Below are 27,380 nucleotides of genomic sequence, written 5' to 3'. Positions count from 1 at the left end.
TTATCAGCCGTCATACTCATAATCTGATGCGTCGGTAGCCGCTTTCAACATCTTTAAACTGCACTCGCAAACGGAAATCTCGCGATATTTCATCATGACGGTTCCCCCGCCTCCTGGTTTATGTAGCAAAGCATTTCGTGCATCATTTTAGTCGCCGATGCCACCAGATGACAGCGTGGAGAACCTGAAAAAAAACGAGGTGAGTTACAACAAGCGCTGAATACGGTGAGCTTTTAAGAGAAGGAGAGCGGTTGATTTATTAATTTATATTTTCAGACGCAGATCTACTGACAGCCGTCAAAACTGCATACCTTTTCAAAATTTGCTCTGAAGGGTCTTACGGGAAAAGTGATCCGAAATCGTTTCGGTGCAGGTCTGGTCTGTACTTTGCTGAGGAAACGCGTTAGATTATTTCAACTTTGTATAGTTGAAAGGGGATCGTGGTGGACTAGCAGACAGGCTCTATGGGGGCTGCCTTCGGGCGGTCGCCGATCGGTCTGGGTGTAGAGCCTGCAGGAAAGGCGCATCTTCCATCGGAAAGGCTGCGGCGCTGGCAGCTGTGGAGGGAGGGAGGGAGGAGGGAGTGAGCAGGAAGGCTTGAAAGAGATACATTGTATTCCGCGGGGGGACACAGTTGCATTTGATCAGTAGGTGCAATCGTCTCCTTTTATCAGACCATTCAGTTACCCCGGATTTGTAGATCCGTTGTGATTTCTAGCTCGATAGAAGAGTAAACGTTAAACAGGAAGTTTTCAGCGCAGCGAGAACGGATTTTCTCTCACTGCCGGTGCCCGATCGCTGTTGTGTCAACTGATTGTGCCAAACGTGCAAACGTGAAGTTTCCTTGGGCTCAGCAGCAGCGCTGTTGTTTTTGAACGAGGTCTGCGCTCTTCATCATGTCATCATGTATATTTAATTTGTGCGCAACGGCAATTGGATATCTTGGCACATTCGGCGAGGAACTTGTGTTGCTGCCAGGTTTCGATAAATAGGTTATAATACTATAATAGAATATACTTTAATGAATCTACAATGTTAATAAAACTTCGTTATCCGGAGCTTTATTTGTGGTCGAATTATTATAATGCACTCTGCGCTGTCTCTCTCTTTCGCTGTGTGTATGTGTGTGTGTGAGTGAGAGAGAGAGATAGAGAGAGAGATGAAACCTTGTTTTGCGAAAGAAACCATATCTATATTTCGTGTTATACTTCTGCTTTGCATTAAATTTCATTATTAAAATCATACCACACCAATTTCGATAAAAGATCCATGGTGTGAAGTAATGGTATGACATCCTTTGTAATACTTATCAAATCCACAGACAGGTTTCACTTTAAGTTTCAATTTATTCATTCTTACTTTTGAAATGTGTAAAGGAACTACCCAGGCCAACTCAGTTGATCACCTAAAGACCCATTAAGAAATCGTACTTTTGTTTTTCGGAATTGAAAGCTTATTTCACTGGATCGTCTGTTTGGCATAACTGACCACGCAGGATCGAGGTCGACGTCTGCAGTGGAAGTGGACTAGCTTACTCGCAGCCAGCCGCAACTTTAGATGTTTAATGTCAAATCTTTCCATTCACTGAATGGCATTTCTTTTTCATTGATTATGAAAAATGCCAGAAATAGCAGAAACGAGGCACATTTTTACCCTGGTGTTCGACTCTCTCCAAGACTGCCAGGGTGGTGAGTTTTGGTGAGGGAATATTTGTATGTAACAGGATAGGTAAGAAACATCAGCATCAAAGTTTTGACACCTAGTGTCTGGATCCGGTGGGTTTAGGGTCTCTAGAGGCTTGAATCCAGGGACACATGAGAGCTGTTTCTGGCTGACCCTACAAACCCATGAAACCAATGGGGACATTTTAGACCCCATATTAATAAATCCGTAATAATTCTGTATACGTTTAATGATTCTAATAATAGTTTCATCTGTGATGATTTTACTGCATATGCTGTACATTATTATACAGATAACATCTGCTTTGCTCTTTCTTTCGTCTTGGTCCAGGACCTGCACAAAGGAATAGTGATTCCCTGGACAGCGGACGGTGACATGGAAGTGAAATAAGAATGGAATTTCTTCCGTTCGGATCAGATAAAATGGGAAAACCGAGACTTTTTCGCATCTTCCTGATCCTGGGCTCCCTGTTTATGATCCTGCTGATTATAATTTACTGGGATGATGTCGGAGCCACTCATTTCTACCTTCACACCACTGTCTCTGGGCCCCATTCCTCTCGCATCCCCCCCAAAAGCCAAGCCAAGGTCAGACACAAAGCGGACGACGACAAGGGGAATGTCTTCCTCTCGGACGTTGATGCCTTCATCAACCAGTTTCTCGAGGGCACCTCTGAGCCCAGTGAGCAGACGCAGGAGGGTACCCCCGGCTCCCGCAACCAGTCGGGAGAGGCGGGGAAGCCCGAGGAGAAATTTGTGCCACGACGTGAGTGGAAGATCCACCAGACCCCCATTTCTGCCGAGCAAAGGCAGCGGCAGGAAGACAGGAAGCAGACCCTGCGAGACCTTTGCAGCAACAGCACAATAAACTTCCCTGGGAAGAAGCGGACATTCGACGACATTCCCAACAATGAGCTGAACCATCTGATTGTGGATGACCGCCATGGCATCATCTATTGCTATGTGCCCAAGGTGGCATGCAGCAACTGGAAACGCATCATGATCATGCTGAGTGAAAGCCTACTTGTTGATGGTGCCCCCTATCAGGACCCCATGGACATCCCCCGGGAGCACGTTCACAATAGCAGCAGCCATTTCACCTTCAACAACTTCTGGAAACGCTATGGCAAGTTCTCCCGCCACTTGATGAAAGTAAAGCTCAAGAAGTACACCAAGTTCTTGTTTGTAAGGGACCCCTTTGTGCGACTCATCTCAGCTTACAGGAACAAGTTCGAGGAGGAGAACTCGGATTTCTATCGGCAGTATGGCGTCGTCATGCTGAAGAGATACACCAACCACTCTAATCCCCCTGCCTCTGTCGTTGATGCCATTTCTGCTGGCATCCGTCCATCCTTCGCAAACTTCATTCAGTATCTGCTGGACCCCCAGACGGAAAAGAAGATATCATTCAACGAGCACTGGAAGCAAGTCTATCGCATGTGCCACCCTTGCCAGATAAACTATGACTTTGTGGGAAAGCTGGAGACTTTGGACGAAGACGCTGAGCAATTGCTTCGGGTCCTGCGGGTTGACAACATCGTACAGTTCCCCCCCAGTAGACACAACCAGACAGCTGCCAGCTGGGAAGGGGACTGGTTTAGCAGCATCCCACACAAATGGAAGCAAGACCTGTACAGGCTTTACGAAACAGACTTTAAGCTCTTTGGGTATCCAAAACCAGAAAAGCTACTACAGAAGTAGATATGCCTTTGTCAGCGTTGGTGTGGGGCTGCAGTTTTGTTTGAAATATAGAAATACTGTAGCATTACATCCCATGGTCAATATAGAATTTAGGTTAGAATGCCGAGATTGAGGTCACTCTTTTCCAGTTCAAGTTAATACTGTATTTTAATAAGATTGTGGAACTTTCTCGTGCCACCCGGACTTCGTTTTCTACATGGGATAAAAAAGGGCGAAACTGAAGAACGCAGGGCTTTCCGCTACACACCTGCGATCCCACTCACGTGACATGGATCGAAAATATACCGCTGGAGCACAGGAGGCGAGGAGGGAGAGGAAAGACGACGGCATGAAACGGGTGTTGAAATGGCGTGTTTGCCGTTTAAAAAGGATATGCATGAAAGTATGTCAGTGCACTCTGTCAGTCACCTGTACTATTGTCATCCTCATTTTGTTTTTAATAATGTATATATATTTTTCGGGTGTTGCTGCGAGGTTTAGCTGACGTATCTAAGGAAACGTGGTAGTGATGGAAATGGGAAACTTATAAACTAGATGATAGATGAGGGAGCAGTGTGTGGCTCTGTGGGCTAAACCTGTGTGCCTGTAATCAGAAGGTCGCAGGTTCAAACCCCGCCTCAGACTGTGGGTCCTTGAGCAAGGCCCTTAACTCCCAGCTCCCTGGGCCCCGCTACGGGTGGCAGCCCTTCGCAGACAACTTCCTCTATGAAAAAAGAGCAAGTTGTAGGAGGCGTAAAGGCAATTTCCCTACGGGGACAATAAAAGTATCGATTATTATTATTATAAATATAAAAAAAAAAAAATTTTTTTTTTAAGGAGGAAGTGTTTTGTGTAGCTTAAAAGGAAACAAGGGCAGTTTTTATATAAGTGAGGAATAAATATCCGTCAGTTGATTATCATCGTAACTTAACTAGTACTGTTTTTTTTTTGTGCTTTAGAGCTCATTAAGAAATCATTTAGTGAGGAAAGTAAGATGTTGCAAAGGACAACAGTAGACCATGCACTGCTGACCTCATCCACCAGTGGCAGCTTGGCCAATGAGAATTGCGTGGGCCCGTTAGCACTTATCCAATCAGCACATCACACACAGGAGTATTTTCTGTGTACCATCTGTGGACTGTAATTATAAATAAACAACAAACCACACATTGTATTATGTTGTGTTAAAAGCATGCTGTTGTTTAATCTGCAAATTACTTTTTATAATCAGGCTAGTGGTCTGCTGCTCGGACTGGATATGTAGTTCTGTGCATTTGTTTTGTTCATCCCTTGTCTGAATTCATCAGTTATAGATGAATATATAGAAACAAAGAAATATCTGTCAAAGTTTTGCTGTACTAAACTTATTACTGGCAACCATGACAAAAGTTAAATATGCAACACTTCCATTTAATTAAATTTGAAATAGTGTAGCGCCCAGTATTTCAAATGATTTGACCCTTTTGGTTTCAAACGTTAAATGAAAATGTCGTATATGTGCGTGGTATCTAAGTGTGCTGGCTGCTCATTAAGTTTTATATCCAATGAAAAACAAGATTCTGGACAATGGAAGGGCAACATATTGTTATTCTCAATAGAATTCTGTTATTTGCCTTTGATGTGCTATTGTGTTATAGATGTATTTTTTTTTATGTATAATTGGAAGTACACAATCGTATCTGAGGAGCTTGAAAAAATGTTTCCTCTATTTGTAAGCCAGTCGTAAATGGTCGTTGATTTAGAGGGGGATAGAATATTTTAGTGAAATTCATAGTACAGTGTTTTCAAGCTGAACTTGTGAACCGGTGATAACTTGCTGCTGTTTGCACACGAGTGGATTCTGGAATGTTCCAGCTTCCCTCTGCGGGAATTCTGGGAGAACGGTGGAAGGGAACGTTGGCTTCAAGAGGTGTCTGGTGTTTGGAGATAAAATAAAGGGATTTTTTTTTTTTTTTTACCTCTTCTGCCCCAATCCGAGCCTAAAGCCCAACCAGCCCTGAGGAACATACAGCTGATTATCCTAAGCTGAGGTGACTGCACTGGCCGATTTGTTTGGGAACAGTGCCTTGTTCCTGATGGGGGGGGGGGGGGGTTGGGGCTGAGTTACATGTCAAGAAATATTTTTATAAATTGAATTTATTTTATTGAGTGATTTCTCTGGGAATATTTTAAATCAGGATATTCTAAAATGCATAGTAAGTTTACGCTGCCTGTAAATCAAGTATGGCACCAAAATTATTGGTTATATTTTGAAACTTTTGAATGTTCTTTTCTTCCAATGAATCTGTCTCTTTTTTGGCCTCTGTATAAAAGTTCTTAAAAGAGGAAGGACTCATTCTTTTAGATGCAGCTGCTCTGTAGCGTGAAAAGGTGTCAAATATTTTACATCAAATGTTTACTCTCTGTTTTCCTGTAAAACCAGTAGAGCCCTGTATGTTATATTCATGTTATTTGAGTTGGCCGCCTAAAAGATCACTGTGTTTCCAAAGTGTATGCACAAGGCAGATATCAGCTAAAAGAAATCAAAAACGGGTGTATATTCATGCTTGTGTAATGTTATTAGCGTGGTCAGGCTGATTCTTCTGCTTGCCGGTGTGAGCCATTGGTGGAAACTGTTTTTAAAAGCTATTTATTTCTGTATTATTTAAAACGATTTAGTTCCATAAGATGGGGTAAAGAGTATGAAAAAATAGGGCAAAAGGGAAAAGTAATAGATCAATGCATGATTTATGCCTTTTGAAATTTTTATTCTTGGTGATTTGAATAAAGTTTACAGTGGTACCTGCCTTTTGTCATTTTTTGGTGGGATTTTAAAAAAACATTTTTTTTGCCTGTGACACATGAGTTGTATTAATGCATCAGGAAGTACAGTGCGCTGAATCAGCCAGTCAGGTTTGCTTACTACACCTATGACTCCTGTCTTCAACGCAGATTGGGTGGATTTCAGGTTGAGGTTCTAGCTGCTGTGTTTATAGAAGAAGCAGTTTCTTACCCCAGGAGTGTAAAAATTCAGCCAGCTGTGCTGAATCTGCGAAGCACAACATCGCAGAAACGATGTAATTGCAGGTCTGTTCTACCGGTGTCATTTTAGGGTCTCGATGAAGGCTTTGGGGTGAGCTAAGACATCCAAAGGTCGATGTGTGATGTGGTTTCCTGCCAAAACACGTTACCAAGTGAAAATTCTCGATAGAATGGACAGAACAGACAGAAAGTTTAGCCAAAGCCCTTCTTAAAAATATGAATGTTTAGACAGTTTGTGAAATTCAGAACCATTTCATAGCTGTGAAGATGACACCTCTAAGCTTGTTCCTAGTGTTACTTCGTAGATCGCTGTGTGTAGGCTGGTGATTTCGAAGACTCACATTGAGTAACCATGGTATATGTTACAAAATCTTGCTTCTTGGCTACCGAAAACCCTCCAGCAGCCAGTGTCTACAAATAACATGTTGCTTTTTTCCCCTCTTCGTCTCTATTGTAGGCATCCTGCAGCATCCGGAAAATGATTAAATATTTAATTCCAGCCTGCAGTGATTTGACAACCTGTGATTTTCTAGTGGTCTACCAAGGTGATATTTGTTAGATGCTTGTTGATTCAGGTGGTTCATTTCGCAATGTGGTTTCCTTCGCATACGGAGATTTGTCTTGCTGCAGAGAATTACTATTATGCAATGCTCAGGCATGGATAAATCAATTTGAAATCCCGTTCAGATACAGAGCAAAATATCTCAGTCGTTTTAAGAACGTTCCTTGTAGTTTTTCTCTCCCTTGGGCCTTTTCACATGTTCCCGGTATTTAAGTACTAACACTGAAATTAGCCATTTAGGTTTCAATCTAAACCCGAACAGGGTTCAATTGAGCCCCGAGCAGACAGGCAGTGCTTTAAAGAGCGCTGAAGAAAGGCACTATTTAAAAGTCTTGTCAGTTACATTTCCACTACTATTAGTTGTCTATCCTATTGTATGGGCAGCTAATAAACAAATGCATGCTCTGTCACGCATAAGCTAGGTACTCTCAAATGTAAATTATTCATTGACTAACCCCTACTGGGAGTGAAGCTTCCTTATTTTATGAGATATGGTTACCTGCACTATTTTCCACTAGGTGGCAGCACTGTGCCACCTATGGAGTAAACCGACCAAAATATACATAAAAATAAACCAAAACGTGTGAATATTATAATGCATGTATGTAAAACAGAGGTTTGAATGAGAATCATTTCGGGTATGTAGCCATCCTGGCTGTCCCTGGGTAATTATATATGCTGGCTTTATATCCAAGTGACAGAGATACTTTTCAAGCCCACATGACAGAAACAACGGGAGATAAAAAAAATGGATGCTGGGTGGCATGGAAATATGTATTTTTATTGCTTGGTTCCACTAGAGTGCTTCTGAATGGCTTGGGAGTATCTGCCATGTATTAGCCTTCAGAGAAAGGTCAGTGTTGTGTCTTGCTTGGGGAGGTGTTCTGAGATGCGGGTGTTTTTGTGTCTGCATGTATTGATCAGTGTACCATGGTAGGAGCCAATGAGAGCGCCAGTCCTTAACACTTCCTGTAAGCCCATGGTAACCTGGGTACAAGCACAACAGTGTCACCGTCATAATGCGTCTGACACAGTGGGGTGGACCATCGAGGTACACTCTGTGAGTACTCCATGTTGTGGAAATTGTCTAATTTCAAGGTAATGGGAACTCTGCTCAACTGCTGTTCGATCCTGTGTTTTTCTCCCATTTTAAAAGAACCAGGCGATGTGAGCTTGGCATTGCCATTAGGCAGAGGTGGAGATTTCAGGTCCAGAGAGTACAAATCCAGGCCAGGATTTTGTTTCAACTAATCAGTTGAGTACTATATGACTGTGACTATTTATGCTCAACTGGTTGGTTGAAACAAAATCCTGGTCTGGATTTGTACTCTCTGGACCTGAAATCTCCACCTCTGCCATTAGATCTCATCTTTCGATGAGTGACATGGCATCATTCAAGGGGGACATGACAGTTGGTGCCCAGCTCGTTACCTTCGCTGGGTCATAGAACCTATTGATGGATATTTGGTTCCATAATAGAGGACATGGAATTAAAATGGCATGCAGTATCAATTGTAGTCACTCATGCCAATGCTGCCGTCATGTTTCCATACCAGCAAATGACTTACTGGCCCAGTAGTTCCAGTCGTCTGAAATTTGTCTGCTGGTAGGAAAGCAATGATGATGATGAAATGTTCGAGGAGGGAATGTATTGTGAGTGCTGGATCGTGTTCTCACTTGGTGTGGGTAAAGGAACTCATTACCATTGCCGTAAATCACAATCAAACTCATTTACAAAGGACGGCACTTGTAATGAAGGTGGACATGAAAAATGACCCCCAGTGACATGGGTTCACCCCGGAAGGGGAATCTCTGCACTCTTCTTTTGCTATGCAATTCTCTGCCTCGCCTACCAGCCCTCAGCCACATCCAGTTAAAACCGACGTGTGCATTTCCAGAATCAGTGGTGGCAGAATCAATCAGACTTTAGAAGGTCTTGCTCTCTTAATACATCATTTTACACGTCTTGGTGAATGGGAACATGGATTAATTGGTCACACTAATGAAGAACACAAAACTAAACTATATTGAGGTCTTTTCCACAATTAGATAGTAGTCCTTCTTTGTCATTGTCCCGAGGATGACAAGTTGTGAACAGATGAACACAGATATGTCATTGTGGAATTCTTGCCATGTAATGACTCATCAGTGAGTAAAAGACTCCAATACAGGATTTGTGCCCCAACAAGATCAATTAAATACCTATTCAGTATCATAGACATAAACTGATACTTTGTTGCCTAATTAAATCTAGATAGATAGGGTTTATTAATCACCACAGGGGACAATGCAGGCAGGATGAACAGTATGACATTATACACCAGTTAGCCGTAACATTAAAACAAGTGACAGGTGAAGTGAATAACATTCATTTATGCAGTGGTCAGTACCTACAAAGGTGCTCCAAAGAAAGCCAAGCAGTGTACCAGCGACTGGCTCATGGGTGCCCAAGGCTCAATGATGCTAGACTGTTTGGTCTGATCCCACAAGAGAGCTACTGTAGTAAGTTGCTGAAAAAGTTAATGCTGGCTGTGATAGAAAGGTGTCAGAACACAGAGTGCGTCACAGCCGGCTGTGTATGTGGCTGAGTAGCCGCGGACTGGTCAGAGTGTCCATGCTCACCCCTGTCCTCTGCTGAAAGTGCCTACATGTGAGTAATGGGAGAAGATGGCTTGATCTAATATGTCATCTCTAGGTGTGTGGAGTTTAAGTCAAGGGAGGAGATGCTACGATTATATAATTCCACGGTAAGACCCCAACTAGAATATTGTGTGCAGGTTTGGTCACCATACCTTAAGAAGGACATTGCTGACTTGGAAGAGGTTCAGCGTAGGGTTACAGGAATGATTCCTGGTCTTAGAGGAATGTCTTATGAGGAGAGGTTAGCTGAGCTGAATCTGTTTACCCTTGAGTAAAGGAGACTACAGGGGGATATGATCCAGGTATATAAGATTCTAACAGGTCTGGATGCTGTTCAGTCAAATAGTTACTTCAATATTAGTTTAAATACTAGAACTCGTAGCCATAGGTGGAAATTAGCAAGAGAACATTTTAAAATGAATTTAAGGAAGCACTTCTTTACACAGTGTGTAGAGTATGGAATAGTCTTCCTGTTAGTGTAGTGCAAGATAAAACCCTGGGTTCTTTTAAATCAGAGCTAGATAAGATTTTAACACCTCTGAGCTATTAGTTAAGTTCTCCACAAACAAGCTTGATGGCCGAATGGCCTCCTCTCTTCTGTAAATTTCGTCTGTTCTTATGTTTTTTGTTACATTGTGTGGATGGCGACACGTCTGTGAGTCACTTAGTTGGGGAAGAGAAGGCATCAGCATGTCCTATGGAAAGGAGGCAAGAGGGAGTGTGATGCTCTGGGCAATGTTCTGCTGGGAAACCTTTGGCATTCATGTGGACGCTTCTGTGACATGTACCACTTTCCTAAGCATTACTGCAGACCAAGTGCCCCTTCATTGCAACAGTATTCCCTGATGCCAGTGCTTCATTCAACAGGATAATGCTCCTTACCACACTGCAAAAGTTACTGAGGAATGGTTTGAGGAACATGAAAAAGAGTTCAAGGTCTTGACTTGGCCTCCACATTCCCCCTGATCTCAATCCCATAAGGCATGTCCTGGACAAACAAGTCCAATCCATGGAGGCCCCACCTTGCAACTTACGGGATCTGCAGCTAACGTCTTGGTGCCAGATACCACAGATCAGTTTCAGAGGTCTTATGGAGTCCATGCTGCGATGGATCGGAGCTGTTTTAACAACATGGGGGCGACCTACATCATATTAGGCAGGTGGTTTTAATGTTATGGCTGATCGATGTATGATTAACAAGAAAACATGAAATGGCAGGAACACCCCAGCTATTATAGGGTTTTCTTGGCAGTGTTAGATCATGTTAATTGGAAGCATGTGAAAATATGTGGGTAAATAAACAGATGCAAAATATTGAATATTAAAGAATATGTTACAGGAGATAGAAATTGATATGTTCTGATTCTCGCTATTTAACACAATCCCGGGAACAATCTCTGTCAAGTGTGAAGTGGATGGGATGGGAAACAACAGCTCCAAACCTGACAGCGTGGTTGTCTCCTGGAGAAGATTGGAAATGAGATGGAATTGCTGCATTTTTGTTCTTGACAGCATTTTATCATTCTAATTTATTAGCAACCAGTTTGTAGCCATGTTGGGTAGTAGACCTAGGACCAACCCCATCTTATCATGTTTCTTCCTTTGTCTCTGGCTGACAGGATGTGCAGGGAAACCAGTTAAACCATTAATAAAAAGGCAATCTGAAGTGAAGACGTTGGCTCCGCCTTCATGGCACATCTTTGCAAATTCGTGTTAAATCCCAACGCCACATTTTTCAAGCTACTGAGCTTGAATGGGATGGTCTTCCCAGCACGGTCCTGTCATCCCCCGTTAGACCCCGAGACAAAGATGGGAGTAGGTGCCTTTCCGTCCGCTATGCAGCTAAAGGGCCTGCCTGACAGCAGTAATTGCCTGGATACTTTTAAATCCACTTAAATACTAAGGCTGTAAGAGCCACAGGTCATTTGTCCTCTGATAATTAAATATGGGTATTGCTGCTGCATCTCCTAGGAGAATGCTGTCTAAACAGACTCTGTTTTCTAGTAAAGTTATGCAATAATTTGAGACCAGGCGGTGGTGTTCTGTCGGCTTCCAGCTCACGATAGAGGTGACCGCCAAGCCATGCGATTCTCCTGATATGTAGCCTTGAGATGATAGCCCATATGATAACACCAACTACAACACCGGTGTGGTGTTTTCCAGAGAGCCAGATATTTAGCTGAAGGTTAATTTAAGAGATTGCCATCATAATTAGCATATTTTGAACCTTCTGATTGTTTGGAGCTCTTAAGGATGCTTCTTTGCATCTGCCTCGCATGTTATGCAGAAAGACGTGTGCGCTGCAATGCTTAATGATGATGGCAGATGAGCCATTCTGATGGGCTTGCGCATGTAAGGATGTGCTTACAGTTGATGACGTGTTTATGAAACGCTCAATGAAATTGCTATGATTGTTTGTGCTCTGGAACTGTAGAAATGGACTGTTTACGAAATGTCAAATGAAACAGCTATGATGATTTCAGCAATGATGCTTTAAGACCTGACATTTTCCCGGGTAATTCTGTGCTTACAGCGTGAAATTAAAATGCATCGTAGTTTCCACTCGTCTCTTTAGCTGAATTTCAATTGGATATTCCACCTTAAACTGCAATGATGTAACACTGATGTTATCTCTCAGCGGAGGGGTGAAAAGCCCAAAGTAATGCACCAGAGAGTGTTTTCCATCCTCAGGGAAGGATATTTCCTGGGCACAGAGCCTCCTGTTGGCTACTGTTTGCTGTTTTCCGAGCCTCTGGGGGAGGGTGCATTGTAGCAGATTGATCTGAGTACAAAGGCGAACTGCAGGTTCACATGCTATATGCGTCCACTGTAGTGCCCACTAAGGTCCTTAAGCTGAATTACTTAAGCAATGCATCCATTTATATTAACAGTTGAAAATGGCACATTTTTTTTGGATTGAGCAGTAGCTGAGCAGTATGCGTGTAGGCAGTGTTTATCAAATCACGTCCCCTCCCAGTACCCACCTACTGGTTGGGTGGAAAGACAGACAGATTGGCTCCCTATCCACTCTATGGGTAAGTGCTGGAACTTGGTAGAGCAGTAACGACGATCAGCACATTCAAGACTTGGCAAACCTCAAATCAGAGCTACAGTCAGTGAGCACACTCCGTGAGGTCATTGAAAACCTCAGTTTCCTGAATTGTTTTCCCTCATGGGAGACTCTCAAAATCATAGAGGTTAAGTGTTCATCTCTGATTCCCAGTGACGGGGATCTTTGATCTGTCAAACCAAAACGAAAATACGGGTACAAGATCAAATGGATAAAAAGTCAAAGATCAAATTTAATTTTATGAATGTACTCTGCTGCCTCTTCATTCAAGCCTTAACAATTCCAGGAAATACAGGCGCACCATTTGAGACTGAGATCAATAGCAGGGAGTCGGATGATGACGTCATTCCCTAAATACATTTTTTTTTCCAGTGGGGATATTCATTTGTTACGCAGCTACTCGTCACGGATCATTATCGCTAACCTCTTGAAGCCTGCTACCAAGGACAAAGCCTTCCGTGTCCTACCCACCTGGCAATGGGAGGCATTTTGTATTTCTGGAATATTAATCTACTATGACATCAATCGCCCCCAAAAAAGGCACAATGATGCAAAGGTACGACCATGTGACACACTCACTGAAGGTCACCTACCTCCAGGTGAAGCACTATAGCTCGTGTTATTATCGAAGAGAGCAGTGTTTCCTAAACCAGTCCTTGGGGACCCACAGTCGGTCCATGTTTTTGCCTCCTCCCAGCTCTCTGCCAGACAGTTCACAGTTTTGCTCCCTCCCAGCTACCGGCAGGGAGCAAAAACATCAACTGTCTGAGGTTCGCAACGACTGGATTCGGAAACATACGTCTATCGGCCCCAAAGGAGCACAGGTGGGTTTTTTCTTTTCTGAATATGATTTAACTGGCTGATGGCCAGGAATTACCCAGCAAGAAAGAATCTTTCTTGACCTAACATAATTAATTTAGTCATTACAATAATCCATCTAGTAATCTGCATAATTAACAATTAGTGATAATTCTGTCAATATAATAGCTGGGCAATTTTACAGATTTTATGAATAATACTTATCTGTATTTAAGGTGAGGCCGGCATGGTGGTGCAGTTTGCCTGGGTCACATGCGTGCGGAGTTTGCATGTTCTCCCCATGTCGTCGTGGGGTTTCCTCCGGGTACTCCGGTTTCCCCCCACAGTCCAAAAACATGCTGAGGCTAATTGGAGTCGCTAAATTGCCCGTAGGTATGCATGTGTGAGTGAATGGTGTGCGAGTGTGCTTTGCGATGGGCTGGCCCCCCATCCTGGGTTGTTCCCTGCCTCGTGCCCATTGCTTCCGGGATAGGCTCTGGACCCCCCGCGACCCAGACGGATAAGCGGTTTGGACAATGGATGGATGTATTTAAGATATGGGTACATCAGTTTGGTCTTTTTACTACAGTGATGTCATCAGCAAATTGCATGACTGTCACAGTGATGTCCAGTGACTCATACCATTGCTTCGAGGTGTTTTTGTTTTGCTGTGGACGTATACTTTATGTTTGTTTACTTTGTGGAACAGAATGTTAATTATTATTACTGACGGTCATTGTTACTGACTGCACAGAAAGACATTAGGTTTCAGTGTTCAAGTGTTCCAGATTCCAGCTGGCAGCTTAGCTGTTTCACAACACCAAGATTTCTGCTCTGAATCTCTGTTCTCAGAGTTGTAACTGGTGGCTCATCATATATATTCAGGGAATACAGGCTCACTGTAATACAATTATATGGTATGTAGCCTCCTGTGCTTCAACAATGTTACATCTTACTCTCCAGAAACACTAATACCATTACTTGAAATGTTGAACACAAGTGCTGGGGGCCAAAAGTCGGCATGGCAACGGGATATTTTGCCACACAATGGGAAAAATGTCCACCCGTTTTCCCATCTATGTCTCACAGCAATGTTCATCAATAGTCAGATTGCACTTGGAAGTAAATTTCAGCACAGACTGCTGTTTTCAAAGACATTCTATTCCCACATTTTCTTGGTTTTCTTGAAGGTCATGAATATTACATTAGTCTGATGGCTTTGACCAGGGTAACCCATGATAGTTACGTCTCTGCCCGGATGGCTGTTTCACAACAAAAACCGGATAAAACGTACTAGTGAATCGCTGCTGTTAATTTGCAATCTTTTGAGCAATTCTGGGATCTTTAATATGCTACCCGCAGACCTGCAGCTGGATTCCAGCACAAATGAGACCCGTGCAATGGGAAAGAGGGGCAGGGGTGCTGTGACACTCAGTTTTCTTGCATCGTTAACAGGCTTATTTCTTTCCCACGGATCGAGCAGGAAAACAGAGGACAAATGAATGCTTTTGCTTTCTAACGAGGAATGTACAGGTGCCTTCAACTCTGGTATCTGTTTTGTTGGCCACATGTCTGACATCTGTAAAATCTGAATAAGCCCTACGTCCACCCAGGCCTCGATCTCTGCGAATCATCACACACATCATGCTCAGCAACAAAAGAAACACATTTTCTTCTAGTCTGAAACAAACGCCTAATAATTGCGAAATGTAACTTTTCCAAATGTAACCAAGGACCGGATTGGGAAACACTGTTCTAGAGAGTTCTCTATCATTTTGCTGGGTGTATTCACCCCCCCTCTAATAAAGCTTTGCACGCACAGCAGTGCAAATCACACAGCTGGAGAAGCACCGTCCCACTGACTACTCACCATCCATCCAGAGTGAGCTCTTGTCCCCAGTCAGCTGCTGCGCCATGGCAACTGTCACCCAATCACTCAGGAAGACTTCAGGCCTTCAGCAAGTCTTCAGAATTGCATTTTAATCAAAGAACACAACGTTCTAAGGTTCTTCAGAAAGCTGCAGGACCTGACCTGCCTGTCTCCAGCAACACTAAAGCACTTGCTCCAGCTTGCTCCACATATTTCCAGTCATTCACTGTTTCAGTGCCAGACTGTTTCCAGTCATAACTTTTCATTACTACTGTTAAATTCTACCCCTGTTGACTCCCCCAACATTTTTGAATATGTTTGCTAATGTTAATGTTGCCTTATATTAGTGTCACTTTTGTATTTTGTATTTGAGTTGGAATTGTATTTGTATTCGTATTTGTATTTGTATTTGTATTTGTATTTGTATTTATATTTTTATTGGGCAGGTTTTATATGTGCCGAGGTAAATTCCAGTACTTGAAAAGTACTTTGGATTCAAAAAGATTTGGGCCGAATGCCCTCCTCTCGTTTGTAAATTTCTTATGTCCTTATGCTATTTCAGCAGTGTGGCTTTTCCCCTCCCGTTGGAGAGAAGGTCATCAGACCAGCAGACCTGTCACCTCCTCAGACAAATCCAGTAATTAGGTTAAGGTGTCTGTAGTGAATGATTAATTTAAACACCCAGGAGCAGTGGGAGACTTGGTATGGTGGGGGGGGGGGCAGCTTCCTGGGGGGGCTGCCCAGCGTGCTGTGAATGAAAATGCCTGCATTACCTGCATCCTCCGCAGGTTTAGCTCCAAGTGTGACAGACACTCCCCATATTCCTTCTTATAACCCTTCTGTGTGACTCTCACTGAGAATTGCCCCCTGAAATGAATCACATTTTGTTAGGTTTTCTAAATATTACAGGCAAGACAACAGAGGCCGAATGTCTGATTGCATTATTGCATTATTATTTATTGGCAATCTGTGTGATTTACAATTGTGAAATTTATGATATGTGATGCTACCTATATGCAATATTTAAGAATTCCCCACATGTTTTACATTCAGCTAATCTATTTTCCTTAAATTCCTGGTGAGTATGTACTGTATAGTGTAGCAAAGGTTGCGGTCTGAGGAGACTTGGATGAAACTGCTTAGTACAGATACATGTAATCAACATGAACGTGAAAAGAGAAAAAAAATCATGCAGATTTCTACAGCAAATGGGAAAAGTTACATATTTCAGAGGAATCAGTAATAAAGCATCCATCCATCCACCTATTCATCCACCCATCCATCCAACCATCCATCCATCCACCCATCCATCCAACCATCCATCCACCCATCCATCCACCCATCCAACCATCCATCCACCCATCATCCACCCATCCATCCATCCACCCATCCATCCATCCAACCATCCATCCACCCATCCATCCATCCACCCATCCATCCAACCATCCATCCATCCACCCATCCATCCACCCATCCACCCATCATTTGCTTATCCTGATCGGGATCACAGAGGGGCCTGGAGCCCATCCCAGGCAGCACAGAGCACAAGGCAGTGGAGCACACTAGGCAGGATGTAAAGCCTAAACTCCATCCCTTAAATTTGCCTGCCTCAGTTATTCACTTCTACCTGAGTCTGCTTGAATGTGATAACACAGTAATCTGTGTTTCCCACACCTCTGTAGATTCCATAATATTCACACGAATAACTGCAATTTCTTCAGCAAGATAAGTCACTTTTACCAATATACATTATGTAAGTTAAAAAAAAATCACCTGATTGTACATTCAGTACCCAATGAGAATATTTTTTTCCTTGAAATAGTTGTCATATAATCTTTCTTGGCATGCCTTATTTTTCTCTGACGCATTAAGGATGCTAAAACGTATAGGATAAATATTTAGGGTAAACAATTAGATGACAATTAGAAAAATATATTAGGTATGTTTGAATAGCTGTAGGCCTGTTTGTGTTGGATGTAAGAAATTGTACTCGTCTGACTGTGAGTGCCAGTCCGTAAATTACCACTCCTCCACCTCAAATAAAATGTCCTCATTAAACTAACGTGAAGACCAAAAATAAGGCTAAATGGGTTATTTGGTTTACTTGATTGGGTCTTGCTGAAAGGCTGTCTGAATGCACAGGAGAAGAAGACACAGCGTATAAGGGTGTGTAAGCTGTATAAGGGTGTGTAAGCTGTATAAGGGTGTGTAAGCTGTATATGGGTGTGTAAGCTGTATAAGGGTGTGTAAGCTGTATATGGGTGTGTAAGCTGTATATGGGTGTGTAAGCTGTATATGGGTGTATAAGCTGTATAAGGGTGTGTAAGCTGTATAAGGGTGTTTAAGCTGTATAAGGGTGTGTAAGCTGTATATGGGTGTGTAAGCTGTATATGGGTGTGTAAGCTGTATATGGGTGTATAAGCTGTATAAGGGTGTGTAAGCTGTATATGGGTGTGTAAGCTGTATATGGGTGTGTAAGCTGTATATGGGTGTATAAGCTGTATAAGGGTGTGTAAGCTGTATATGGGTGTGTAAGCTGTATATGGGTGTGTAAGCTGTATAAGGGTGTGTAAGCTGTATATGGGTGTGTAAGCTGTATATGGGTGTGTAAGCTGTATAAGGGTGTGTAAGCTGTATAAGGGTGTGTAAGCTGTATATGGGTGTGTAAGCTGTATAAGGGTGTGTAAGCTGTATAAGGGCGTGTAAGCTGTATAAGGGTGTGTAAGCTGACTGTGCCATGCGAGAGCAGCAGGTAAATCCCAAGGGATGCAGTACTAAGGTTCAGTGTAGCTGCACTTCACACACATCTCTGTCTTCCTCCTGCTGCTAGTAGAATATATCACTTTATGTTTGATTTACTGGAAGTTTCCATGTGCTGCCACCAGTCTGTGACTCTAATGTGCATTTACTGTTAAACACCTGCGGTTTGGGACCTGCCTGCATTCTTCTGAGGACCAGTGACAGACAGGTTGTTGTCTGGTGCTCCCTGCTGACACGCTTAGCGATGGAACATGGGCAGACGTGAGTGGAATAGTCCTCCGGTTCTTCATGTTTACATTTTTCATCCAACAGCAAAGTCCTTTAAAAACCCACAAGTGACAGGAACGGCGAATGAAGCTGAAGGTTTCCTCCCACACGGCTCTGCACAGAGGCATGGGGGTTTTCTTCTGTGTATGATACACAAGGCTGTATGCAGTATTGATCGCATGGTGAGTTGCAATTAAATTTCATTATTGATTATTATGCTGCATGACTGGCTTAGAGAAACACCAGGCACAGAACCAAACGAGTTATTTTAATTACCTTTCTAGTTGGAAATTTTGACTTCTAAATCAGTATTTAGATACACTACTGGCCAGAATTGTTGAAACACTTCCAGTTTTTAGAGATTGCAGAACTTTATTCCATTTACTCCAGTTATTTAATGGTCCAATGTATGATATTTGCAAACATTCTTTTATTATTTATAAACATTACCGCCAATATTCACGCAGTGATGTAAAAATGTAATGCCAACATGCTAGGTGTTTCAATGATTTTGGCAACTAGTGTGTTTTAAGTTGGGATGCGTTTCATTAAATTGCAAGAAAGTACTAATTATTATCTTCAGCTAGAAATTGGACTAACTGTTATGTCGGCATAACTTTTGGGTCTTCAACTGGAGAAAAAAGCAGACAGGGTGAGCACTGGGGTTATTCCAAGGGTTTACTATGCAAGAACCCAACAAAACATGAGCTGAAGGTGATCCACTCACCATGACCTCTGTCCTATAGCTTGAGCAAAACTAGCTTACGCTTGGCAGAGACTTGTTCTAGATTCAGAACTTGGGAATGGAGATATAGTGCTTAAAAAGATCACCCCCTATATAATTGTTGCTTCACTGATAGACAGTTAAGAAGCTGAGCAGTAGTGGTTTGGCGCTGCCCACATGTCATGGTCATGAGACAAATGGGAAACTATTATGCTAGAGCAATGGACGGATCCATGTTGTGGCTTTACAAAAACAAGGAACTTCATTGAACTCAAAAGGAACCATGAGGGGTCTAACAAAGGTGGGTAGGTAGAACACAGCCAGGCGGAGAGCATAAATCAACACAAGCATCTAAAGCAGAACAAACACAATCACCAGCTGAAGCACAAGGGAAGGACAGCAGATAAATACATGGATAATGAGGCTTAACAAGGGATAGGTGCGGATTATCAATCAACCACACACACTAGGACTAGGGGCAATGAGGAGCAGGTGAGGATAATAATCAAGCACTAAATATTCGCACACCAGGAGAGAGATGGCAGCATGATGAAACAGAACATAACTACAAAACTAGTCACAATCAGGGTAAACTATAAACAAAACGTATAAACAAGGACTAATGCAGGAACACAGGCTATGAAAACTTATATGTCCTGCAAAGTTGACTGACAAGATACTTGCTACTCAGCGGCACACTTAGCCCATTCAGTCATGTGGCAGCCCTGGAAACAGGGGAACACACTAGGAATAGAACAGACCAGGGAAAAATCAAGAGCTGGGATGGCCAGCGACACCTGCTGGCCAAACAGGGAGATGACAGACCAATCCTGATAGGTAACACTAATCCACACTAAAACATTATGCAAATGCATGAGTTTATTTACAGTTTCTTTGTACTGGGATACTTTCAAATGATGGATAGAATGTTTTGCAGAAAATCTTCAATTTTCCTCAAAGCTTTCCTCAATTTTGACCTTCCAAACGTTTAGCCACCAGGCTCCTTCTCAAAGAACCTATTATTGTTGCTTGTTCTAGTCTTCCCTGTCACGCTAAAGATTTTGATTGAACCTGAAATGAAAAATGGCTGGCATCTGGTATGACTCTCACACAAGAAATCTTACGGCAAATCCATATTATTCCATTATAAACCAAAGATTAGCTATATCAAAAGCATTGGGGTAGTTTGCAAACCCTACAGACTATTTACAAGGTAATAAATCTCTTACATACATGTAAATGCATGTGCATGTGTGTGCAGACTCGTCTCAAATTGAAAATCTCATGCCAACCAGCTGACCAAAGTAGGTGACACTGTGATATATTTCAGTACAACCACATTCCCTCTCATATGTTATTGCTGAAATGACTAATATCTTTACTAGCAATTTAGTTACTCAAAAAGATGCATATTTGGGTCTCTTCCAGATAAAAAAAGTATTTATGGCCCAGAAATTAGAACTGTACCATCCATATATTGGATCAGCACAACGAATGCTACTATCTAATGGTCCATAGGGGACAGAACTGTGCTGTAATGGATGTTGCTCTTTCCATTAAAAACAAATATATCCTGCTTGGTCTGTTTCATTTTTTGCATTCATTTAATTTATTTCTGCCTATTATTTCAGCTGATTAGGTTGACATTCACCGCCTGCGGAGGCATCTCCATCGGGCTCTATAGAAGACTGCATCTGAGAGCATCAGGAACCTACAGTGCTGCCTGTCCTGGTGGTCCGTTCTGCGCAGTAGCAGCTGTGTACTTCATTAAGCCGCCACGACTCACGATGTCAGACGAACAGATGGCAGCATTCAAGTGAACCGAGGTCCGAAAACCTCATTTGAGGACTTTCATTCTTTCTTCCTTTACTTTCAACCAAAGGGGCGTAACTCATCAGATTTGCTGTGTGTGATAGCAGCTCATTGATCGTTTTACAAAGGACCAGAGGGGGCACATTAGAAATTAACTAAATGCCTTATATTTGCTACAATGGTGTAATCATTGATTCTCACAAAGTAGGCAATGGCTCTGCTTCTTTTAATTTGGAGAGAGTTTTAAAAATAAATTTTACTAGTAAAATAAAAAAAATATCCATCCATACATCCATACATCCATCCATCCATCCATCCATTCATTCATTCTTTTTCCACCACTTATCTAGGGTCAGGTCGTGAGGGGCAGCAGAGGGATTCCCAGACCTTCCTCTCCCCAGCCACCTCCTCCAGCTCCACTGGGGGAATACCAAGGTGTTCCCAAGCCAGCCGAGAGATATGTCTTCCCAGTTGAACATGCCCGAAACACCTCCCCAGGGAGCCATGCAGAAGGTCTCTTAAATAGATGCCCAAACCACCTCAGCTGGCCCCTTTCGATGTAGAGGAGCAGCGGCTCTGCTCTGAGTCCCTCCTGAATTGTCTGAGCTCCTCACCCATCTCTGAGACAGTCCAGACACCCTACAAAGGAAACTCATCTCTTCCACTTGTATCCACGATCTCACAACTGAAAGCTCCTGACCATAGGTGAGGGTAGCAGCGTAGATCGACGGGTAAACGGGAAGCCTTGCCTTCCGACTCAGCTCCCCGTTCACCAGGACAGAGCGGTACAGCGTCCACATTACTGCCGAAGCTGCACTGACCCGACTGTCCATCTCCCACTCCCGTCTTCCCTTTGCTCATGAATAAGACCCCGAGATACTAAAACTCCTCAACTTGGGGCAGCAGCTCATCTCCACTCCGTTTCTGGTCGAGAACCATGGCTTCAGACTTAGAAGTGTTGATCCTCATCCTGGCTGCCTCACGCTCAGCTGTGAACCCCCCCCCCCCCCCCCCCCCCCCGTTGTCTGCTGTAGGTCACATCATCCGCAAAAAGCAAAGACACCATCCTGAGGCCCCCAAACCGGACCCCCTCCACCCCTTGGCTACGCCTAGAAATTCTGTCCACAAAAGTTATGAACAGAATCGGTGACAAGCCGATCTATAAAACATACGCGTATCCATACTTTACGCTAATTTTACTTTAAGTGAAGTGATATTTAAGAGTGTACAAGAATAAGTGCACTGAACAACCGAGAAACAAAAATGCTGTTTATTCAGTGATTACGGCTAAATACCAAGAACAAAGGATATGGTGTCACGCCTCCACATAGTTTTGTACAAACCAGCACATAATTATGGAAATAAGTGATCCAATTTACATTTCTAAGGCCAACAATTAGACCGATTACCCTAAGCATTATGCAAAGAATTGTTTCGGAATCCTTGAAGAATCCTTGCATTTTGCGGCCATTGAGGAAGTCGCAGCGCAGTAATTAGCTGTCAACGTGCAGAACCAGAGGAGATCAGTTGCTAAGGCACTGCGCATATAATGAGAATTGGCTGCACATAAGAGAAGGGGGCGTGTCAATAATGAATCTAATGGTTACGGGATGTGAACGGTAGCATATTAATTACATGTCATCCATCATCTCAGATGCAAATGCAGTCAAATATGCAATGGAAGCCATCAATTATGGAAGAATGAACATATAATATAAACAGTACAAAAGTGGGGTAATGATACTACGTAGGAATCAGGATTTGCTCCCCATTTGGCCAGCAGGTGTTGCTGACTGTTCCATCCTTTTTACTGTGTTTTGTAGGTTTAGCACTCTTCTGTCTTCCCAGTATGTCTCTCTATTCCTCGGGCTGCCCGCTTAGCCCTTTCAGCCGTGCAGCAGAGACCATCATTCCATCCCTACTGTCGTGGGATCTTTGCTGCTTATTTTAATTATCAGTTTCCCCAAGGTTCTTACCTGCATGAGTTTTTATTTCTGTATTGGTTCAGGTGTTCAGGATTTTGTTCTTGGTTCTCCCTACTTGGTTTTGTTGTCCCTGGTACCTCTAAGTGTTTTGCTTCATTGTTAATTATCCACACCTGTCTCTTGGCTAACCCTTTATCAGTATAGACTGCTCAAAAAAAAATAATAAAGGAACGCTTTGAATACTCATCAGATCTCAATGGGAAAAAAATCATGCTGGATATCTATACTGATATGTACTGGGGAGTGTGTTAGGAATGAAAGGATGCCACATCGTTTGATGGAAATGAAAATTATGAACCTACAGAGGGCTGAATTCAAAGGCATCCCAAAAATCAAAGTGAAAAAATGATACGCCAGGCTAGTCCATTTTGCCAAAATATCATTGCAGCAACTCAAAATCGTACTCAGTATTTTGTGTGGCTCCATTGTACTTGTATGCATGCAATGGCCCGGAACATAATGTCCCAGAGATGTTCTATTGGATTTAGGTCTGGCGAGTGTGGAGGCCAGTCAATGGTATCAATTCCTTCATCCTCCAGGAACTGCCTGCATACTCTCGCCACATAAGGCATTGTCGTGCAGCAGGAAGAACCCGGGACCCAATGCACCAGCGTAGGGTCTAACAATAGGTCCAAGGATTTCATCCCGATACCTAATGACCATCAAGGTGCCATTGTCTAGCCTGTAGAGGTCTGTGTGTCCCTCCATGGATATGCCTCCCCAGACCATCACTGACCCACCACCAAACCGGTTATGCTGAACAATATTACAGGTAGCATAATGTTCTCCACGGCTTCTCCAGACCCTTTCACATCTGTCACATGTGCTCAGGGTGAACCTAGTCTCATCTCTGAAAAGCACAGGGCGTCAGTAGCAGATCTGCCAATTCTGGTATTCTATGGCAAATGCCAATCGAACTCCATGGTGCTGGGCAGTGAGCACAGGGCCCACTAGAGGATGTTGGACCCTCAAGCCACCCTCCTGAAGTCTGTCTCTGACCAAACAATCAGAAACATTCACACCAGTGGCCTACTGGAGGTCATTCTGTAGGGCTCCAGCAGTGTTCATCCTGGTCCTCATTGTACAAAGGAGCAGATACCGATCCTGCTGATGGGTTAAGAACCTTCTACAGCCCTGTCCAGCTCTCCTTGAGTATCTGCCTGTCTCCAGGAATCTCCTCCATGCCCTTGAGACTGTGTTGGGAGACACAGCAAACCTTCTGGCAATGGCACGTATTGATGCGCCATCCTGGAGGAGTTGGACTACAGTACCTGTGCAACCTCTGTAGGGTCCAGGTATCGCTTCATGCTACCAGTAGTGACACAGACCGTCGCCAAATGCAAAACTAGTGAAAAAACAGTAAGCATCCTAGTTCTTACTACATATGAACTTGCATTTCAAGTTGTGAACAGCCATTCGGAACGTATCTCGTTCGTGAGTAGAGGCGTGTCTGTATATATATATACAGTAAGTATACACATATATGCACACACATATGTGTGTTATATATTTTTATAAACAAATGGATTAAGTTATAATTTTTGTTATAAAATGAATACACTTGCAGTACTTTTAGCAGACTAAACTCCGCGTGAGTGTCGCACTGTATGTACAACCTTGGCTCTCTGCTCTTGGCAGTCATTGCGTCTGTTTGCCGTGTGTTACCCGGATGTGAAGATGCTGCTTGCACTGCTTCCTGTGCGTCCCTCAGCCCTCCCCCGTCTTAGTGTGGTCTTTGTTACTTTGCTTCACATACCAGCCTTGTGTTTTGACGTCTTTATTTCATTCATTCTATTCCCAGTGTCGCTGTAGTCCACTCTCAATAAAATCCACTCGTCGTCCCCAGCCGCCTTCACTCCTTCCCTCATTCCCCGACATGAAACAATCCAGTGATGGATTGTTATGACCATGGGAATCATGGAAATGGACTTTTAACTCCGGAAGGGGGTCCTGCTGTAGTGCCACGGAGAGTGGTCCAGTAAAATATCCCATGGATTTGTGAATTGTGCTGGGGCTTTAATGTGGGCTCCTGTTCAGGACGGACAGGACAAGGGTCCCCAGGCAATTAATCGTCCTTTATTTAAGCCTGGTTCTGGTGCATCATTGGCTTGTTAGTATCTATCTCATTGCAGCTGATACATCCTGTTCAATCTCAAAGATTCCTTTCTGAGTCAGTGGTCTCCTTATAAGGAAATAATTTCTCTCAGATTTTCTCTTCTGTTACAATGGAGCCTGAGCCAGAGTCTCTTCTAATCCTGTCCGCCTTGTATCGCCATGACCCGCACCCACTTGGATATACAGCACTGTGCAAAGGTGTTAGGCAGACGGAAGGAATGTTTAAAGCTATTTGTCTGGGAAGTAAGTGCACTCTTGCTGAGAATAAAAAAAACACAAATTAGCATTGTGACATAGGTACAGTAAATTTATAATAACACAATAAAAACTAGTTAAAAATTCTTTTTTTTCTCCAACAACTCGTCGATGTCTAGTTGGACAGCCAGATGAACACCGCTTCAGTTCCCAATCATCTCCACAGTAGCACCCCAGCCATTCCATGCATTTATTAAATTTCACCACCAGCTCCCTTAATTAATTAATTAGTTTTAAAAAAGGTCATTTTTATTGATTAACTTTAAAAGGTGTGCTAGTCGTCAAGTTAAAATATACATGGGTTTGGGGAGGGTTGCTGCAAATACTGGGGTTATAAGTTTTGAAATAACTATGCTAATACTGTACATTTTGACAGGCATAATAGCATAGTTTTAGACCAACATGAAAATCATTCGAACGTAATTTTCTTTGGCTGCCTAAGACTTCGGCACAGGACTGTATTTCACGGAGGTTTCATTCATCATTAAGTCAAGACTATTTGAGTGACAGGTTCCAGGAGTGTCCAGGAATCGCCTTCTCGTGAGAATATGTGAGAGACATGCATGTGTGTTTATGGACTGGAGAAATGGATAGAATCCAGCAGAGGAGATTCTATATGGAGAAAGTTCTTCATTTCACTGTATAGATTGAGTTTTTCCCACTGATGATTAGAATTGGGGAAGTCCTGCTACACTACAGTAATAAACTTGCATTGGTATGTGTGATTATTCACTGCATGACACACACCCAAACAAAGTGTCGGTGATCACAGCAATGGACACATACGCTGGCAGAGATCTGACAAGTAAATAAGTCTCGCATAGGATAGAAAAAATTTGGGTTGTCAACATTTATCCGTTCGATACTAAGTGCAGGTTAATCACAGCCTAGCTGCGTAACCACTCACCTCTATGGAGACTTACACACACCCACCTCATTGATGGCCATAGAATTGACACCTTTTTCAAAAAGGTTGTTTATGTTCTTGTCATCGGTTTGAAAGGTGAATTACCGTGAATTGTGGCCTTGGTGGAAGATTAACACTTTGATCCAAAGAGTGCATTTTAGCTGTGTATGCACACCGATGTTTTACTTCCACACAGACACATGACCAGGACACTTCGCGTGACTCTAACCTCCAGTCTTTGATGAGATTGTGTCCTTAGCTAAACCAGATTCCATATCTACTGTTATGTGCTTAATAGGTGAGTTTCGATTTGTCCTTTTCTAGATCATTACGGTCGATAAGCTAGTTAGAGGACACAGTGAACACAGGCTCAATGCAGAGTCACAGCAAGTAGGGAGTCACACTTCATTTTTGTAAGTTGTTACTGATGCAGCTTTATTTTTGCAAGGTGGGGGCATTTTAAGGTCCTTGTGGAGCTTTTAGTCGTATGTTTTCAGGGAAGAATAAATGTTTTATAGCTCTGAAGACTCTTATTAGCATGCCTAGCAGGGTTGCTCTGAGAATGAAATTCCATAAATGTGATTGTTTTCACTGAGTATGAAATGTCATGGCAGGTGAATCAGCAAAAGCCGGGTTTTGGTGACACTAATGCCTGCAAGAGAAAAATCACAGACAACAGTGGAACCTTTATTCTCCTAAAATGTTCTGTGACTGCCTTCCTCTTGGCATAGAACGACACGGATATGGGCTGCGTGTAAATCTGGACTAACGGTGAAGGGGGATCCCATTTTAATCAGAGAACGTTAGCCGATGCCGAGCACGAGACATATGTCTGAGATTCACAACACCTCTCTACGACTCTAAATCCTGCCTCCGTTTTAGCAACAGAATATTTTATAATATGTAATTTTAATGGGGCTTTCAGCGCAAGAGGGGCTTTATTGTAATATTTCTGGTATTTAAAAATTACTTGGTTGCTGAAAATGTCAGGTCATTTTAGTACTGGTTGCACCCCACATCTGACCTTCTCACGCTAGGAGTCTGCAAACTCTCAGCTAAAGCAGGGATATTCAGCAAAGCTTACTTGTATGTCAAGCATGAATTTCACTGACAGAAATTATTTTTCAAGGAATAAAATACACCGTTGTATGTACTGTCCCTCACAAAACATCCTTTCACCCATGAGATTAAGAATATTTTAACAAATTAGCTTTTTCATATTTGCCCATTTT

The 27,380-nt window shown here is 42.8% G+C and overlaps 1 protein-coding gene and 1 long non-coding RNA gene across 2 annotated transcripts; one reads left to right on the top strand and one right to left on the bottom strand.

Moving 5' to 3' along the window:
• Positions 1-49: 49 nt before the first annotated feature.
• Positions 50-15,505, bottom strand: LOC125717410 (uncharacterized). Its single transcript, XR_007384527.1, has 4 exons — positions 15,324-15,505; positions 6,355-6,515; positions 312-557; positions 50-184 (listed from the first exon to the last, which is right to left on the bottom strand). It is a non-coding gene; the product is annotated as an uncharacterized LOC125717410 (long non-coding RNA).
• On the top strand, positions 125-6,143 carry chst12a (carbohydrate (chondroitin 4) sulfotransferase 12a). The gene is made up of 2 exons (XM_048990286.1): positions 125-199; positions 2,014-6,143. Exon 2 carries the CDS (start codon positions 2,076-2,078, stop codon positions 3,381-3,383), a length of 1,308 nt encoding a protein of 435 aa, XP_048846243.1. The 5' UTR covers positions 125-199; positions 2,014-2,075; the 3' UTR covers positions 3,384-6,143.
• Positions 15,506-27,380: the final 11,875 nt, after the last annotated feature.

Source organism: Brienomyrus brachyistius, chromosome 22 (genome assembly GCF_023856365.1).
Source record: "Brienomyrus brachyistius isolate T26 chromosome 22, BBRACH_0.4, whole genome shotgun sequence".
Taxonomy (NCBI): Eukaryota; Metazoa; Chordata; class Actinopteri; order Osteoglossiformes; family Mormyridae; genus Brienomyrus; species Brienomyrus brachyistius.
This window is presented reverse-complemented; position numbering and strand designations above follow the sequence as displayed.